The sequence below is a fragment of the Charadrius vociferus genome, unplaced genomic scaffold, assembly GCF_000708025.1.
Source record: "Charadrius vociferus isolate BGI_N301 unplaced genomic scaffold, ASM70802v2 scaffold172, whole genome shotgun sequence".
In the NCBI taxonomy this organism is placed as follows: Eukaryota; Metazoa; Chordata; class Aves; order Charadriiformes; family Charadriidae; genus Charadrius; species Charadrius vociferus.
The window spans coordinates 536,595-553,849 of NW_009647217.1; the positions used below are offsets into that span (position 1 = coordinate 536,595).

The following is a 17,255-nucleotide window of genomic DNA, read 5'->3' on the forward strand; positions in this document are numbered from 1 at the left end:
TGGACGGGGCTCTGAGCAACCTGGGCTGGGGGGAGGTGGCCCTGCCCAGGACAAGGGGGGGACTAGATGACCTTTGAAGGTCCCTTCCAATCCAAACCATTCTATGATTCTGTTATATTACTTGACAAACTTGCATATTGCAGGGGTTAGAGGTGTTGAAGGACACGATGCTGAGGGGTGCTACTAGTGTGGTGGGATGGCTGGATGCTCATCTGCAGTCCTGAGGGCTTCGAGCACCGTCAGCTTGTGGGAAGTGGAGCAGGAGCCAGGAAAACATCTGTGACGGGCTCTTTGCGCCCCTTGCGATGGGCCTGGGGGGCTCTTGTCTGGCACGGGTGTTATTCTGTTCGGTAACAACTTTTCCTGTTGCTGTTTAAAGTTCATCAATCTGGAGAAATTAAATTTATACCGAGAGGGCAGAAAAATGTGCCGAGACGTCAACTCAACGTCTGACAATTTATCAATCTCTTTTTCCAAACGATGCAAACTTTTTGTCAAACGCGTATTTCCGAGGCATGTCAAATACTGAACGTAAATCGGAAAGAAACAAAGAAAGAAAAATGGAGAGAGTGCAAGAGGAAAGAAGAACGTGCCCAGATTTACTGCTTGCAACCTTCATCAGAAACTCGCGGTTCTGCGGTTTTGCCGGCTGCCCCGGGAGCGGGCCCGTCTCCTGCCGCTCCCCGCGCTGGTGGTAGCAGAGGGCTTCTCCTGCCCCCCACCCTTGGCCGGGTCCCTCTGCCTCGCCTGCCAAACGGGCAGGCAAAGGTTCCGAATTTCTCCCGCTTTGCTTTGCCTCCTCGTCCGTAAGGCCGGTGTGGTCTGAAAGCAAACCGAAGTCGTTACGGAATGGGACTGCAATTAGCGATCCCCTGGCTGGAGCCCCGGGGCGGCGTGTCCCGCTCCTGCCTGGGCTCCGCGCTCCTCCGGCTCCGTTCCTCACCCCACGGACGCTCGGGAGTTATGGAAAAATTGAAATGCAAAGCGCTGTTTTCCAGTCCCAGTCCTCTGCATTCTTTACCACGTGAAGCAAATTTCTCGGTGTGCATGTGATGGAATGATTCGATTCATTAGGAGGAGAGTTTTCGAGGTGATGACCTGTGAATGATTACAAGGCTCCCACAGCATAATTGCATCGAATTCTTTTTTTCCTGCCTCTGGACATTAATAGCGCCTACTGATTACACGGCGTGAGTAAAAACTGGTTCCCTAACGTCTCTCTGGTCAAGTCAAAGGATAAATGCTTCTTAGAGCGAATTGTTCTTTCAAGGTAATTTAACAAAATTCATCTTTTGAGAGAGGAAGGGAATTTGCGCCGTTTCCACGCATGGCACTTGCTCCCCGAGGCCGGGGCGAGTACCAAAGCGCGGAGGGGCGGGTGGTGTCCAGCGAGACCGTTCCCTCGTCCCCTGCCTTTGGTCACGCCGTGAAGCGCAGCAGAGCGACGGTACCGGGATCGGTGGCCCCCGCGCCCTGAGAAGCGTGCTCCGTGCCGAGGTCGTTTTACCGACAGCGCGGTGCTTCTCCCGGGATTCCCCCGCCGAGCTACCTTCCAGTGACTTCTCTTCAACGTGCCGGTGGGCAGTGCAGGTCGGGGGGGATGGTCCGTGTTTGTATTCGCTGGCGTTGCTGTTTGGCGCGTTTGTTGTGCGGGTAATGGCGGAATTACTGTCCGCCCCAGCAAAGCCCAGATGTGGCTGGGCAGGGGACGTGTGCTTGGTTACTGCCGGGGTCCTGCTTCGTTGTCCCCCTGCCGGTGGGTGACTCGCCGCTGCCTGCCCGAGGCCCCTCCTGCGGAAAACACGCGTTTTCCATCACTTCGGCTGGTGGGTTATAGCTCCAAGAGCGCTTTGGCAGAGCAGCCCGGGGGTCGTGCCCCGGACAGGTTTCGCAGGAGCGCCGAGCCTGCGGTGGTGGTGGAGCTGTTCATCGCCAAACGGGGCCCGCGGAGGTCATTTGTGCTCCGGCTGCTTCATCTATTCTATGATTCCATGATCTTTGCTCTCTCTTTAAGGTGATGGCCAGAATCTGGTTACTGAAGACGTGACGGTGGTGGAGGGAGACGTCGCCACCATCAGCTGCCGCGTCAAGAACAGCGACGACTCGGTGATTCAGCTCCTGAATCCCAACAGACAAACGATTTATTTCCGAGATTTCAGGCGTAAGTTTGATCCTCCCTTGTGTGATGATAACTTTCCCCGCACCTCGCTTGCACTCGGGAGAAAGCGTTTGCCGAGATCTCTTCTTTTAACGTAACGCTAGACACTTAAAGTTTAGGCAGTTCTTTAGAGGGTGGATGAGACAGGCAATCATAATCTTTCTCCTTAATGGAAACCTTGATGGTCCCCTTTAAAAGCCAGACCGGCTTACTTTGCAGTAGGAATTGATTGTAGTAATTCAGGGTGAATTGCAATTGAGTGCCAAATATTTAGCTGACACAAACAAATTGAATAGGGCAACACCGAGACAGTGCAATGTTCTCGGAGGTAATCTGTTTGGTTTGAAGACTGAACATTTCGAGACAATCTGTGCTTCTTTATAACCAAAACAGAACCTCCCATCACTGCCGTATCCAGTGAACGTGTCTGGCTTTGTCTGCTGTTGTGACACTGCCACAGAGCGTGCTCCCTCCAACCAAACGCCTGAAATTGTCCGCATTAACGCCACCGCGGGGACGGGACGCGTTGTGCCCCGCGTTGCGGAGACGCACGGCGCAGCTCGTTCCCTTCCCGGCACGGTGCGGTCTAACGGTGTGCGCGTGCGGGGCGGCTCGCTCCACTCTTCCAGGCCCTGGTGTTCCGCTGGTAAGATTGCAAACGCTCCATTTCCACGTTCTTGAAGAGAATTTGGGCTGCTATTACTGGTCAGGAAAGGGATTTTAAACTATTTTTCCCAGTTCTTTTCTCTCTCACGCTGTCCCTAGCCCACCGACTGCGTGCAGTGGGAAGTGGGTCCCTCTAGAAGTGTATTTTCCCAGTAAGCACTACACAACCCGAAGCCATGTGATAATAAAACCCTGTCCAAAGATGCGGTGCTGTGCCCGCTGATTTGCTTATGTTGATTCTTTGTAATGATCTGAGAACAGAAATATTTCCTCCGTCCAGACTTAGAGGCGAGGAGCAGTTTGGAGGCTGCAGACAGGAACCCGTGGGGTGCTTGTGGAGATGCTGCGGGTGTTTTGACGGACCTTTGCCTTTGCTGTGCGGTGGGAGGGGAGGGTGCATCTCCCATGGCGGTCACTAAGGGTGTGCTTGCTCCGCAGCGCTGAAGGACAGCAGGTTCCAGCTGGTGAACTTCTCCAACAGCGAGCTCCGCGTGTCCTTGACGAACGTCTCCATTTCTGATGAAGGAAGGTACTTCTGCCAGCTCTACACCGATCCCCCCCAGGAAATTTATACCACGATTACAGTGCTCGGTAAGGAGCGAACGGTGCTGGCGGTGAACTTTGTGGTCCCTGGACGTGTGGGGTCGGCGGGCCGGGGCTCCCTCGGCGCTCGGAGAGCTTCAGCCGCCCAGGGAGAGCCGCTCTCTCCAGCTGTAAGGTGCTGCCCGGGTCTGAACGCCCGCTGCTCTCCTGCCGGAGACCAGCGCGGCTCTTCAGTAGCTGCGAGTGCAGACACAGGATTTTCCAGGGCTGCCAGCAAGCGCCACGCAGGCTGTCTGGTGGCGTGCTGTCGCTTCTGCCCCACCTTCCAGCCCCATCTTCCAGCCCCACCTTCCAGCCCCACCTTCCAGCCTCGCCAGGCATCCCTGGTCGCGCCCGCGGCCTCTCTTTGTAGGTTATGTCGTATTTGGTGGGATTTGCGGGTCGTCTTTTTGTTCTCTGGCCTTTTTTGGCTTCAGAGGATAAGGAGGGGTATAAGCACGAGGTCTTCTCCCCTTCCGAGCCTCTGTTTTACTTGGGCAGGTCGCTCGGAGAGGCGGCGAGGTTTTCCTGCCCTCTGTGGTTTCACAGCAGCCTTCGTTAGCAGACCGCCCACGGGGGTTACTTGTTTGTGCTGTCACTGCTCTGTAGAGCATCCGAGTGAATCGTTTGGCTTCTCAGGCAGGTCTGGACCTGCTAAGAGCCCGGCAGGAATGTCTGTGCGGCGCGAGGCTGGGCAGAGCGGCAGGGGGGGCGCGCGGCGCGGCCCCCCCCGGGCCTGGGCTCTGGCCTTTTTTGGCTTCAGAGGATAAGGAGGGGTATAAGCACGAGGTCTTCTCCCCTTCCGAGCCTCTGTTTTACTTGGGCAGGTCGCTCGGAGAGGCGGCGAGGTTTTCCTGCCCTCTGTGGTTTCACAGCAGCCTTCGTTAGCAGACTGCCCACGGGGGTTACTTGTTTGTGCTGTCACTGATCTGTAGAGCATCCGAGTGAATCGTTTGGCTTCTCAGGCAGGTCCGGACCTGCTAAGAGCCCGGCAGGAATGTCTGTGCGGCGCGAGGCTGGGCAGAGCAGCAGGAGCTGCGCGTGACGAGCCCTCCCCGGCTCCTGGCTGTCCTCTCCAGGGCGAGCGAAGGCACGTTTGGTAGGAAGAAGGGAAGATAAGCGGCAGTGGTTGTGTCTCGTTTGGTGAAGCGAGAAAGAAGTCAGCCAGAAAGTAAAAGCTGTAGAAAATGTCTTTCAATAATTATCCGATATGCCGAGGGAAAATAAATTAAGGATGAATGCTTTGTAGCGTGGTAGAACAGTTCAGTTTATGAATTGTGTGTTTCCCGTAATCAGACTACTCTGATCACATACCGAATCTTTTCTTCAAAACTTGGGGATTTGAGAGATTACATTTTAATGACGACTGACAGCGTCTTTGCCCATCGATGAGATTCCTTAAGGGCAGATATCAGTACCGGCATCGCTGGAGAGCCTCCTGCCCTTGTGAAAACGCGTAAGTTTTTGCGTGTTTGTCAGTTGACGTATATATTCAGTGAAATCTTGCGTTCCCCTAATGGAAAGTGATAGCTTCCTATTAATTTTAGCGAAAACTTCTTTCACATGTGAGAGACCGTGAGATCTCTCATTTGACATCGTCGGTTTGCTCGTTTGCTTAGGAACGGCTGTTAGCAGAGCTAATTCTGCCCCCTCCCCCCCGAGATCCGGCGAGCTCCTGCCTTCCCTTTGCTCCCCGGGGCTGCGCCGCGGTGACGTGCAGCCGCGAGACCGGGGCGGTTGCCACACGAGCAGCTCCCGCTACCACCGCCGTTCCCGCTGATTAGCAGCGGCCTTTAAGACCCTTTAAATAGGAGAACCTGAATCACAGAGGGTGACTTAATGCAAGATCTCGCTGGCTGATTAGTTTAAATCTTCCTCCTTTTATTTAATGAGATTTGGTTCTTAGGTTTTTATACGTTGTTTAAATAATGTTTATAAGCAGTCCTGCTGTAGCGATTGTGTTTATCAACATCTTCAAAGTTTTAGCGCGCTGTCTGATATTCGTAGGAGTCGGAAGCTCTCTTCCAGCTCTTCCCTCTGATCACACGCACGCAAAAAGAGTTTGTTGGATTTCATTTCACTGCTAGCAATGCTAAGAAGGTCTTTGAAATAATAGTACTTACTTTAGTCACCTATAAGCCAGCACCGCATCTCTTTCAAGTGGGAGACAAAAGGCAGTTGTTTGTTTATTTTTTTGGACGTGAATCCTGCTTCAGAAATCGGGGAAAAGTGTTTTGTCTTCAGTTGTTCTTGAGAAGGTCTTGCAGCACGGCCAGTGCGTGCCAGCCCCGACGTCCACCGAGCAGCGGGTTTTCCTCTTCACCTTCATCGCTCGCTCGGGCCAAACCGGAGTCCACCGCGCAGGCAGCGAAGAGGGACGTTTCTTGTCAGAAGGCTGAGGAGGGGAGTGTTTACCTTAGCTGGCGTTGGTACGGAGCGCTGGGCTGCCGTGGCACCAGGGATAACATATCTTCCCTGCCTTCCCTGTCATTGACTCCCTAATTAGAAGAAAAAATGATCCGAGGTGGGGGAGTGGTCTCCGTGTCAGCACGCGGCTGGTCCCCACCAAAGACCCCGTGCTCATCGCTCAGACTTGGATATATCTTAGTTATTATCAAAGAGTAGTTTTGCTGCTCTGCTTCTAGTGATGCGCGCTTCCGAGAGCGGAGCGAAGTTTCGCGGCATCCTTCTTTGCAGTCGCTGTTCGGCGAGAGCTTCGCGCTCGCTTTCTTCAGCAGTGTGCTTCCCCCTGCTCTCCCGTGTACTTTAATGTTTTCCGTGGCACGATATGTAGATTTATTCGTGCTTAATTGGAACATGTGAAAGTCTCAAATATGTAGCCCGTTCTGTTCTTTTTAGAGAAAAGCCACAAGTGACTAATTAGTCCATTTGATCATCTGGATGGTATTTATACATATTTGTTCTTCATTAGCTCAGAAACATGTTAGTCACATTTGAACTATGCACTTGCTTAATCATATGGAGCAGAGCAAAGTTGAGTTTCCTTTGGAAGTTCTGGGGCCTCCTGAACCTGCAGCCCTGTGCTGCACGAGCTCTTGATGTTCCTTTTGTCTGGTCTCGCCTCGCTGGCTACGGCTGCTTTCACGGCGACGACACTCCTCGTTCCCGTGTTGTGATGCTTAAGCCCGTCCGTCTCATCTCCGGGTTGCGCCGCAGTGGCCGTTATCCCCCGGAAGCTCTGTCCTGTTTCTGAGTATCACTGGGTTATTTCTCGTGGGGTACGGTCTTCTGAATTTGTTGTTGGAAGGAGAGGTGTCTGGGGAGAAGGGCGAATTGGAAGCGCCTGTGCTGCCGGTGTGGGTCGCACGGAGCCGGCGCTCCCCTCTCAGGGCTGGGTTTGTGTTCGGTGTACGGGGGTGCGATGGGGCACGCGGCGTCGCTCCAGAGGCGATGGCATTCCACTCTGGCCTCGCGCTCGGTGGCTTTGCGAGCGCCTGAAACGAGCTTGATGTCTGCTGGCCCGCGTCCACTGCTCGCGGTGAGGCTTGGAGCCCAACAGCAGGAGAGAAAAATTGCCTTGCGAGGTTAGAGGCACGGTAAGTAATGCACTTCCAAATGTCAGCTTTTGTGTTTCCTCGCCTTGTCAGAAGAAGTCAAGAAATGTGCACGGAGTCAAGCTGTATTTTAAATAGCGACACGCACAACCCGGTAGCGCAGAAGCCTCCAGCTCTTCCCTGGAACGGTGTCTGCCTGGGAGAGAGAACAGAAAGTTACAAATTTGATAAGTAATAATTTGCGAAACCACGATGATTATTAGGTGGAGAGTGAAAGCGCTTCCTCTGATGACTGTGAAACCTCCTATCAAAGGATTTGATCGATTGAAAGATCAAATAAATGCTGGTGGATAGTTTCCTCTACTAGATTCGTCGGCCTTTCCTGAAGGCGTTCTCTCGCGGTAGCGATCGAACGATGTTTCTTTCATCACGTATGCGTTGTGTTGTGCTCTTCATTGCAGTCCCGCCACGCAATTTGGTAATTGATATCCAGAAAGAAGTCGCCGTTGAGGGAGAAGAGATTGAGCTGAACTGCACTGCCATGGCCAGCAGACCAGCCACCACCATCAGATGGTTCAAAGGCAACAAGGAGCTAACCGGTACATGTGTCCTCTCACTCACTCACTTTTTGCAGGGAGCTGAAATGGTTTATGTAACGCTGGGTATTTGTTCTCTCTTGCCAGTTTAAGAGGGGGGGAAAAGAAAAAGAAAGAAAAAAAAGTAGAGCGAGCTGCCTTAAACGCCAGCTCAGGAACAAAGGAGTATGTGGGCAGACAGATTGTTCTCTAACACAGAAGGACTGAACTCCATTTGGTCCTCTGCCTACCTGCCAGGCTCGAGCGCGGTGCTCGGGAGTCGTGCTGTAACTGCAGGTGACCTCGAGGAGCCCCAGAGCTGCGCGTGGAGTGTATTTCTGCGGTGGTTTGTGTAGCTTTCCGCCCCGGTTTAGGTACGAGTAGGATCATCCGCGCTTCGGGCTGTAAAGATTTTCAGTTCACCTTCACGTCTCGCTCTCTTGTTTATAGAGCGTTTTCTCCGTGTTCAGTTGAATATTCATATAAGATGGGTTTCTCCGACTCCCTGAAGTCTGGTTGCTCCCAGTATTTGCACATTCCAGTCGCTGACTCTGATTGCATGTGACGTGCTGTTAGTTTAAGTCTGCACGTAGATGTGAGCTCGGTTGACACCACCTCTGTGCTTTACCCAGTCTGAGACGCTGAAGGGCTCTCTACCGAAGTCCACACTCGTTACTTCAACCCCCCCACAAGCGCAAGAGAAAATCCTCTCGTTAAGTCCGACACCTGCGAGCACCCGAGTAGGACGCACGCTGAGCGCATGCTGAGGGAGGTGGACGGCAGACCTGCTGCCGCGCCAAGTGGTGCCCCGCTGACTGCCGGCACCGGTTGTCGTCGGCGTGGTGCGCCCATCTTCCAGTGATGCCCTTCCGGGGCTCCGTCCCCGTCCCGGCGGGCGGCAGGGCGGTAGCGTTCCACCCTTCGTGCCTGGCCTGTCCGGCTCCTTGGCTGAGCCTCCTTGTGCGGGCAGCGGCATCCCAGCTTTCCTCCCTCGCTGAAGACTGCCGAGATGAGCAGTAGCTGCTTGCAATACCGGCTCACCCTGCCGGTTCTTCGGATTTTTATTGAAACAGAAGCAGAGAAACCGAAACGCCTGGTCGCGGGTTGTGAATAGCGGGACAGCGTAGCTCCCCCCGTCAGAACCCCTTTCCTCTAAGTATCAATGGCTGTGGCTTTCTGCAGCTGCCCTCTGTCTCACTTTAATATATCATACCGAAATATTTTGGGTTTGAAAGACCTCTGCTAGGAAAGTTGCTCTTAACGTTTTGATTGTGAATTCTTACATGAAAAGCCACAGATAAGAGTATCTGAAAACGAAGCGGAGGTGTGTTGTCAGCAAGCGCTTGCTCAGTTACAGAAAAATCCTTTTTCTCCCCTCTCGTCTTTTTTTCCTCCTCGTTTCCATGTGGTGCGTTGCGGCATCCTCCGGGCACCAGCACTGAGCTGCGCGTGGCTCCAACCACCGCTGCTCTTCTCTCCTTCCAGCGGAGCGCTGCGGAAAGCCTCCAGCCTATCGATACTACTTTTAATTAAGTTAATCTGTTTAATCACTTTTCTGGCTAATTTGTTGATTCAGGAGGGGGAGGGGATTTGCAGCTCATCGATTTAGGAGTTTGGGGATTTGGGGACGGTGTAAGGGGATTGTTAATCATCGCGGTACCGCAGTGTGGACGTTAATTGGCAGCAACGGGAGGGAGAGGTGCGCTGCTTCGCGCGGGCGGACCCCCCACCCTACGCCTCAGCGCAGAGCGGGGCCGGGAGGGGGGGCTGCCCTGGGTGCGGGGGTCCTCCCTCGGTGGTCACTCTCCGCTCTCCCCGGCAGGCAAGTCGGAGGTGGAGCAGTGGTCCGACATGTACACGGTGACCAGCCAGCTGGTGCTGAAGGTGGGACGGGAGGACGACGGGGTCCCTGTCATCTGCCTGGTGGATCACCCTGCTGTCAAGGACTTGCAGACACAGCGCTACCTGGAAGTCATGTGTGAGTAGCAGAACTTTTCATTCTCTGAACGTGGAAAATTGCTCGCCTGAGAGTTCAGGAACTGTTCGCTGTGTGATAAAATTACAGCATAGGTTTATATCCTGTTATTTAAAAACTGAAATCAAGGTGTTGGGTACCACTTGGTGGCTGAAGCCACGACTTTTCCTGCCCCTTCTGTGATACAACAAATACCTTTGTTCTCTTAAGAAATAACTTTCTGCACATAGAACGTACACCGTCAAAGGTTCCTGGCCGGGCTTTATAATTGTCAGAACAGATTAAATCCGAGTACTTTTCTTCTAGCAACCTACTTAACCTCTTCGAACAGTGCCTCTCTGCTGCCACACCGACGCCACTGGCCGCCACGGCGAGTTTCCTGGCAAAAGCTGGGTTCTGGGCCGGAGAAACTCGGTACTGTGCGCTGTGACCATACAGCACCGACTGGTTTTCTAAATGAGAGTAACGTGAATTATGTGGAACGCGTAGCATCACCGCAGACTAAGGCCAACCTATTTTCTCTAACGCTCCAACGTGTTCAGTGTTAATAATGCATTTCCCTTCCTTTAGGAACTGCTGTGCCGTGTGTGACCTTAACAAGGTTTACGAGCAGGTACCTGGAAATACCTGCGGTCCCAAGCGCAGCCATGCCGGCCGGTCAGCTGGTGGAGACGCCGGCGCTGCCGCGTACGCGCACCTCTGCCCGGGGAAGGGCTCCCGAAAGCGCGGTCAGTCAGTCCTCGCAGCACGGCTGGGGCGCCTCCGAGCTCCGGAGCGCTACGTCCATTCAGAGTGCTCCTTTTTGTAGGTTCAATTCAACTATAACACTGCATTAAAAGGGGAAGAGGAAGTTTTGTATTAATTTATTTCATCTGCTTCATTATGTAGTTTCATTACAAACATCTTGGTTACAATTCTCGTATCTCTGAAACTAGCGGGAAGTAATGTTCCTGTAATGAGGAAAACAGGAAAGATCAGATACTACCTCAATTGGCAGATACTAGATTTCTTGCGACTGTGCTAATGTGTAATTCATTTATGCAAACTTAATGTCCATTAACATTTCTTGTAGAGCTCCATTAGCTTTAATAATACATTAGCACCTTTGTGAGGCTTGATCAAATACTTAACGGGGAAAAAATAAAATCCAATCTCCCCGATCACGCGGAGCTATTGAAATCTTGCCGGGTTTCTTCCCCTTGGTTGAAAGAGCATCAGAATTACCTTTAGGCTTCCTTTCAGAAGTTCCTGTGAAATCCCGGCCGTTCGATGGGGTAGGAGGGGACAGGAGAGGGCCACTGTTTCTGCAAAAAACGTAACATTTTTTCTGTTCTTCCTCAAGTAATTCCTTCCTGACTGCTTTTGTTGGCAGCCTTTTCGGGGTTCCCTGTGCAACGACGGCAAGGCACATGAACTGTGGTTGTCTGTCCGTCCTACGGGACGCGTGCAGCCCCCAGCTGACAGGGAGGACACTGCCGGCCCATCTGTGTCGGGCTGCGGAGCTGCTTGTTGGAATGGAGCTAGCGCGGAGCCTCCTCGGAAGGGAGCGGGGATGAGGAGGAGAGGGGCTTCCGGACTGGTTTGGGTTTATGTTCTGGTCTGAATGAAACTCTGAGCCTGTTAAAAGTAATTACGTGTATATATGGGGCCTTGACCCACGCTAGTCCAGTCAGTTCCTTCAGTGGGCAGCAGCAGATGGCTTGAGAGGAGCACCAGCAGAAGAACATGTCGTGCATCACAACCTTGCGGCTCCCAGCAACTGGGGCTTCGGGACTTGGTGTGCTGGAATGCGTCCAGACGTTTGCGTTTCGTACCTGCTGTTGGACCTGAACTTCGGGCAGAAAAGGCAGTTGCAGAGCAAACTTTTACCCTTGAGCTTTTCCTGCTCCAACCTGAGGCCTCGTTGGCCAAGGGGAGAGCGTGGGCAGGAGGAAGATCCTCTGGTCTTTGCGGGTGGGCATCTCCGTCAGAGCTCCCGTGGACGTGGGCTTGGTGCCTTGGGGAGCTTAGGCTCCAGCAACCAGGCCTAACTGATACGGTCTCAGTGGTGGCTTTGTCGTGGTTTGGGGGTTTGCAGCCGGAGGAAGGGACTCCTCCCCACTGCTGTGGGTGCGCTCCCACTGACCATGGTGTTACCTTCCGGGCACGTCAACTGCCGCACCTCCAAAGCACTCGCTGCTCGTCCTGCGCCCGTGGGCGCTGCTGCTTCTGGTGCAGCCGCAGAGGCATCGCTCCGGACCGGTTGCGCAAGTCTCTGCTCCTAGCTTCTCTCCCCGTAACTCCTGCCCGGTCCCACCGAGGGCATGGCGGATCTGCCTCTTGCGAACATCAGCACGGCACGGGAAAACATTTTTCTCAGCAGACGTTGTATTTCTCTGCACTTAATGTATCCAACTCGAGCATGAAATGTGTGGGGGAAGGACAGGAGGATGATGGATGGAGCCTTCTCAGATAATGAGGTATTTTTTGTCTGACTAAATTTCAGAGCGTGGAGAGATATTTTTTTTTTTGTAAGATGCAACTTAGAAGTTTGTGGTTTTTTGTTTTTTTTTTAAAAGGAAAAAAAAACAAGCAGAAAACTGCGTAGTTGGGAAAGTGGGGAAGGGGGAGGGGGAGGGACACTTGTCCTGGCAGGAGAGTGGTGGAAATGCAGCCGGCAAAGGGGGCAGCGCCGGAGCCGGGGGGGTCGATGCCCTCTGGGGTGGGCGACCTTGCCGGGGGAACGGGGCGCTTTGCTGCTCTCCCACGCGCGGGGCGGCCGTTTTCTGGGAATAATCCGCCGCTGCGCGGGGGTGGTTCGTCAGCACTCCCCGGCAGAGCTGCGGCACAGGTTGGGGGTGGCCGAGGAGGAGAGGAGGAAGAGGAGGAGGAGAGGCATTGCTTCCCCCAGGGCTCCTTCATTCTGCCTTCAGAATGTTTACCTTTTCTCTTTTTAAGGTGATTTGCTTAAAGCTGGCTATGTCAGATGTCTTTTGGTCAATGAGGACCTTAAGTGTCATTGACAGTCTGGAGCGTTTGTGCTTCAGCTCGTTTGGAGGTCTGTTTATTTTATTGAAATGTCCTCCTCTTCTAAAAAAAGAAAGGAAGGTGCAGAGATTTAAGTCTGCAAAGTGACCTACTTCACTCTGCTTTAAAAACAATTCGTTTGAACATTTTCTTCTGTGCTGTGGTTCAAAGAAAATTGCACACTTTGGGGTTTCGGGTTGTTTCGGTTTCCCCGTAACTTCGGGAAGATGTTTCTAAATGGCTGTTGTCCTCCTCGCCCCGGGCTGGGCTCGTCCCACGTTTCCCAGGCCGGGAGGAGGGGAGCAGACAGTGCTCGCCGAGGGGGACAGGCAGAGCAGTTCCAGACTCTTCAGAGGGGGAAAGCGCGGGGTTCCTCGCGAGGCTGAGCCCGGCAGCGCCGCCGCGGCACCCGGCCCTCTGCCGCCTCTGCGGGGTGCGGGGACGCAGTCCTTCCCGTGCTGCACCTGAGCTGTGGGGCTGCCGCCGTCTTCTCTCCCGGGGTGTTCCTTCCCAAGCGTCCTCTCGGGTGGTGGGACTGGCACGTCTCTGACGGAGAGCGAGGAGCGGCTCTCCTGCAGGAGGGGGCTTCTACTGCGGCCAAATCATAGACATACTGCGTTATCTCATGCGCTTTCATCGTACGTACTGATCACTTGTTATTATACCTTAAGCTAAACTTTGAAAACTAAACTACTTTTCAAACTGGTTTTGTTATTATACCCTAAGCTAAACTTTTAGGACAGGGAACTGCTGGAGACGGTCCCGCAAAGGGCTACAAAGGTGGTGAGGGGTTTGGAGCGTCTTTCTGACGAGGAGAGGCTGAGGGACGTGGGGCTGTTCAGTCTGGAGAAGAGAAGACTGAGGGGGATCTTATCAATGCTGATCAATCCTTCAAGGGAGGTGCCGGGGGGATGGGAACAGTCTGTTTCCAGCGGTGCCCAGTGACAGGACAAGAGGGAACGGGCACAAAGGTGACCATGGGCAGTTCCATCTCCACCTGAGGAGGGCCTTCTCTGCTGTGAGGGCGGCAGAGCAGTGGCAGAGGCTGCCCAGAGAGGTGGGGGAGTCTCCCCCTCTGGAGCCATCCCAAACCCGCCTGGACGCCGTCCTGTGCCACTGCTGGAGGGGCCCCTGCTCTGGCGGGGGGTGGGATGGGGGAGCTCCAGAGGGCCCTTCCCACCCCACCAGTCTGGGGTTCTGAAAATAAAGAGCAAGTTGGGAGCGGGTGTACTGGGGCTGTTTTGCTGTGGTCAGCAGAACTGGGAGCCAGACTGATTGGTGCTGAGTGTTCCCTCGTCCAACCCGTGGAGTGGCGATTTGTTGCACGTGTAACGTGGCACAGCCTGGCACTTATCTCAAAACTTCACAACGTAGGGTCTGTTATTAAAAAGAAATCTCTGCAAAGAAGCGCTCTGTAGTATGTATGAGACCCTCCCGGTAACGCTTCTCAAGAGCAAACAGTTTGACAAATGGTGCCGTGTCCTCACGGTAACGATAACGCCTCCCTGCGTGATTAATAGCGGCGCACGTAGCGCCCCGCGCGTGGGCGGCCACGATCCGTTGCATGGCATTGGCATGAAAACGTCCCCCAGTTCTGGCCGGGGTTGGTTTCTTTTTGCAATTCGGATCCGTCAGTGAGGGATGGACGGCCAGCGCGTTGAGTGTAATTTTAGAAAGGAAATGAAGCAACAAAATGCATTAAAATATCATTAAGGAATTGAATGGAACCAGATATTCTCGGAGACACTTAAGTTCAGCCCTTGTGGTGCTTTTCCTTATCTCATTACGTGACACTGGAAGTGAACATGTCAAAGTCTTGATCTGGCATTTTCTCTGGGTTGGTGTTTTTTTTTTTTTGCTTTTCTGAAGTTATAATTAGTCACACATTCATTTTTTATAATATCTACACGTGTACTTTTAAAATATGCACTGATGGAATCTGTTTCAGCCTCGGCTGTTGCGATGGGAGAATTCTTTGCGCCCAATTATGGTAAAAATTGGCCATATATGTATGCTGTCACATCTCCAGTAATCCTTATATTTCTATCGAGTACAAGTATTAATTGCGTAGTATGCAGTGAAGTGATTAACATCAATGTAATTTATCATCTGGAGATTTCTAAAAACGAATAAATGAGTTGTTTTGTTCAGCGAGGTGTTGACCCCTTCAGAAACTTAGATTTAAAGCTTTTTCTTTTTTTTTTTTCTTTTTTTTTTTTTTTTCCTTTTAGTAAATATGAAAAGCACCACAATCAGCCAAGTGTTCGGTTATTTGATTTTCTGGGGCATTAGCCGCTCTTGTTTGTGACATTTCCCAGTTGGGTGCTCGTTTGCAAGCTCATTAATAAGGTTTTCTCGGAGGAATGTTGTTGGGAGCGAGGAGCACACAGTGCGGCCTGGACTCTGCCTTTCGCGAGCGTTAAGCAGCAGCGGGAGCTTAAATATTAAAAAGGGCAGTGTTTACACCCCCGTACCTGCCGGCGTTGCCGTGCCTCTCCCTGCTGCAAGCCAAACCTTGCAGTTCCTCTGGTCGAGGGCGAATTTTGCAAAGCTGTGTTGGGGGTCGAAAGGCCCTTCCAGGCAAGTCGGGAACCGCCCGTCATAGGCTTATTTGTTATTTCGAACATGGGATCTGTTTATTTAATAGGTTTCTGTATTTTGGCTGAGCATCAGCAGTGCGGCCTCGTGTCGTCTTAGCGCGTCGCGAAGCGCCCTCCTCCTCTCTCCCGGTGGCGTGGCAGCGCGGCGAGGCACGGGACGGCAGAAATCAGGGGGTTGGGAGCGCAGAGCAAAGCCGAGGTGAGGAGCTGCGTCCGAAGGAAGATGTGTGAAGTATTATCTGGGTGACTTTGAAGCCAGAGTTACCTAAAGCGGGACGGAACTCGGCTCGGCCAGCAGCGTCCTTCTCCTGAGGATGCCATCTGTCACCGTTTCTGCCGAGAGGTGCACATCAGGAATTAATACAGTAATCGTAAAATGGATTTTAAAACTTGGGTTCGGCACCTAATTTCCCAGTGCAGGACAGAGGATTTTGGGCTGAGTCACGGTGTCGTGGTTCGGGCTGGGCTGGCCATTAAATGAAGGGCAGGTGCTCTCTTTACCTCTCCCCCATGGAAAGAATCCACGTTGTCGTTTTCTCCGTTGGCGAACGGTCCGGCGCTGCTGGAGGTGCCGGCCGGGAAGGGCCGGCTGGTGTGTTGCTGGTGATGGCTGCTGAGGGTTAGGGGTCACCTGGGCTTCGGAAAAGAGGAAGCATTTCCCTGAGTGTTTCTACTGTGTTTTTAATGACTGTTTTGGTGCAGGTTTTGTGCGTAGAGCGGGCAGATTGCTGCGTTGCAGGAGCCGTATCTTTTGCACGGAGGTTGCTGAGGACCAGGAGCTGCTGGGCGGTGATGAGTCAACGCTGCTCCCATTGGCACGGCCCCAAAGAACACGTGTGTCCCGTGCAACGTGGGTTCTCTGCAGCAGCTTCTGGTAGCTGTTGTGCACAGTGAAATTCCTGGATATGACCACAGAGTCAAAGTTGTTGCTCGTAGTTTCCTCATTGTGCATATTCTGACTGTTTCAGGGGAGAGGCGTGAGGGTGAGAACCTAACCGCCTTTCACGTGCCTTCCCCCAAAAAAGCAGCCTTTTCTTTAAGTACGTGGTCATACTCCGCGATAAGTCATCCCTAGAGCGTGTTAGCATCCTCGCAGGCTGCAACATCTGAGAATGTAGCCACAGGGCGGGTGTGCGGGTGGAGAAACCCATCCCGCTGCCACCTCCGAGCGCTTGCTGCCCTCCTCCAGGAGCTCCAGAGGTCACACCACCCACCTGGAGAGGGGCGCTTGGGGGGGCCGGCCTGCCGTTGAGATCGTCAGTTGGCCTGATGAAAGGAGATAGGTAGAAATAATAGGCTTAGGCTTTTGTGAGGCACCGAACTCGGTATAACGTGGTATCTTGGTTGGTGAATGAGATCTAAGCGTTATCGATGGAGCGCGCATTTAAATGGATTAAGAAATCACTAACTGGCAAATCTCAAAGGATAGTCATTAGGGAGTAATCAGCCAGCGCTGGTATTTTTAGAGTGAATGCGCTGGCCGGGTGCTTGGCCTGATGCTGTTCAGCGCTCCCATGAATCATTTGAAGTTCTCAAGAAGTCACTGTTAATAATCTTTGCTGATGGCGCAAAAACTGGGCGAGCAGCTAATAAGGGGAAAAACTGGGACAAATGCGGAATAACTTGGAGGGCCACGAAGAGGCTCTGAGGGCTGGAGCACCTGGCTGGGACACTGGCGCAGGGTGCCCAGAGGAGCTGTGGCTGCCCCATCCCTGGAGGTGTTCAAGGCCAGGTTGGACGGGGCTTGGAGCAACCTGGGCTGGTGGGAGGTGGCCCTGCCTGTGGCACGGGATGGGCTGGATGGTGTTTAAGGTCCCTCCCAACCTAAACCATTCTATGAACATTAGGAACCGTTCTAGACTGAACATTAGGAAAGAATTTTTCACAGAGAGAGTGGTCGGGCATTGGAATAGGCGGCCCAGGGAGGTGGTTGAGTCAGCATCCCTGGATGTGTTTAAGAGCCGTTTAGATGTGGTGTTGGGGGATACAGTGTAGGGGAGAACTTTGTAGAGTAGGGCAGATGGTTGCACTTGATGATCCCAAGGGTCTCTTCCAACCTAGACATTTCTATGATTCTATGAGTGTTTTGGTAACTTCCAACCCACGGAGCTTCACAACTGGGGAACATCTGTGGGTGCCACCCGGGATGCTGAGCCATCCGGTGCCGGCTGCTCCGTG

At 53.0% G+C, this 17,255-nt stretch overlaps 1 protein-coding gene across 1 annotated transcript in view; it reads left to right on the plus strand.

Moving 5' to 3' along the window:
- Nucleotides 1-17,255, plus strand: part of CADM1 (cell adhesion molecule 1) — an 86,191-nt gene that overhangs the window by 31,530 nt on the left and 37,406 nt on the right. Inside the window, exons 2-5 of the mRNA XM_009895932.1 lie at nt 2,015-2,161; nt 3,263-3,415; nt 7,383-7,520; nt 9,319-9,474. Coding sequence (XP_009894234.1) covers nt 2,015-2,161; nt 3,263-3,415; nt 7,383-7,520; nt 9,319-9,474 — 594 coding nt within the window. The remainder of the gene's footprint in view (nt 1-2,014; nt 2,162-3,262; nt 3,416-7,382; nt 7,521-9,318; nt 9,475-17,255) is intronic.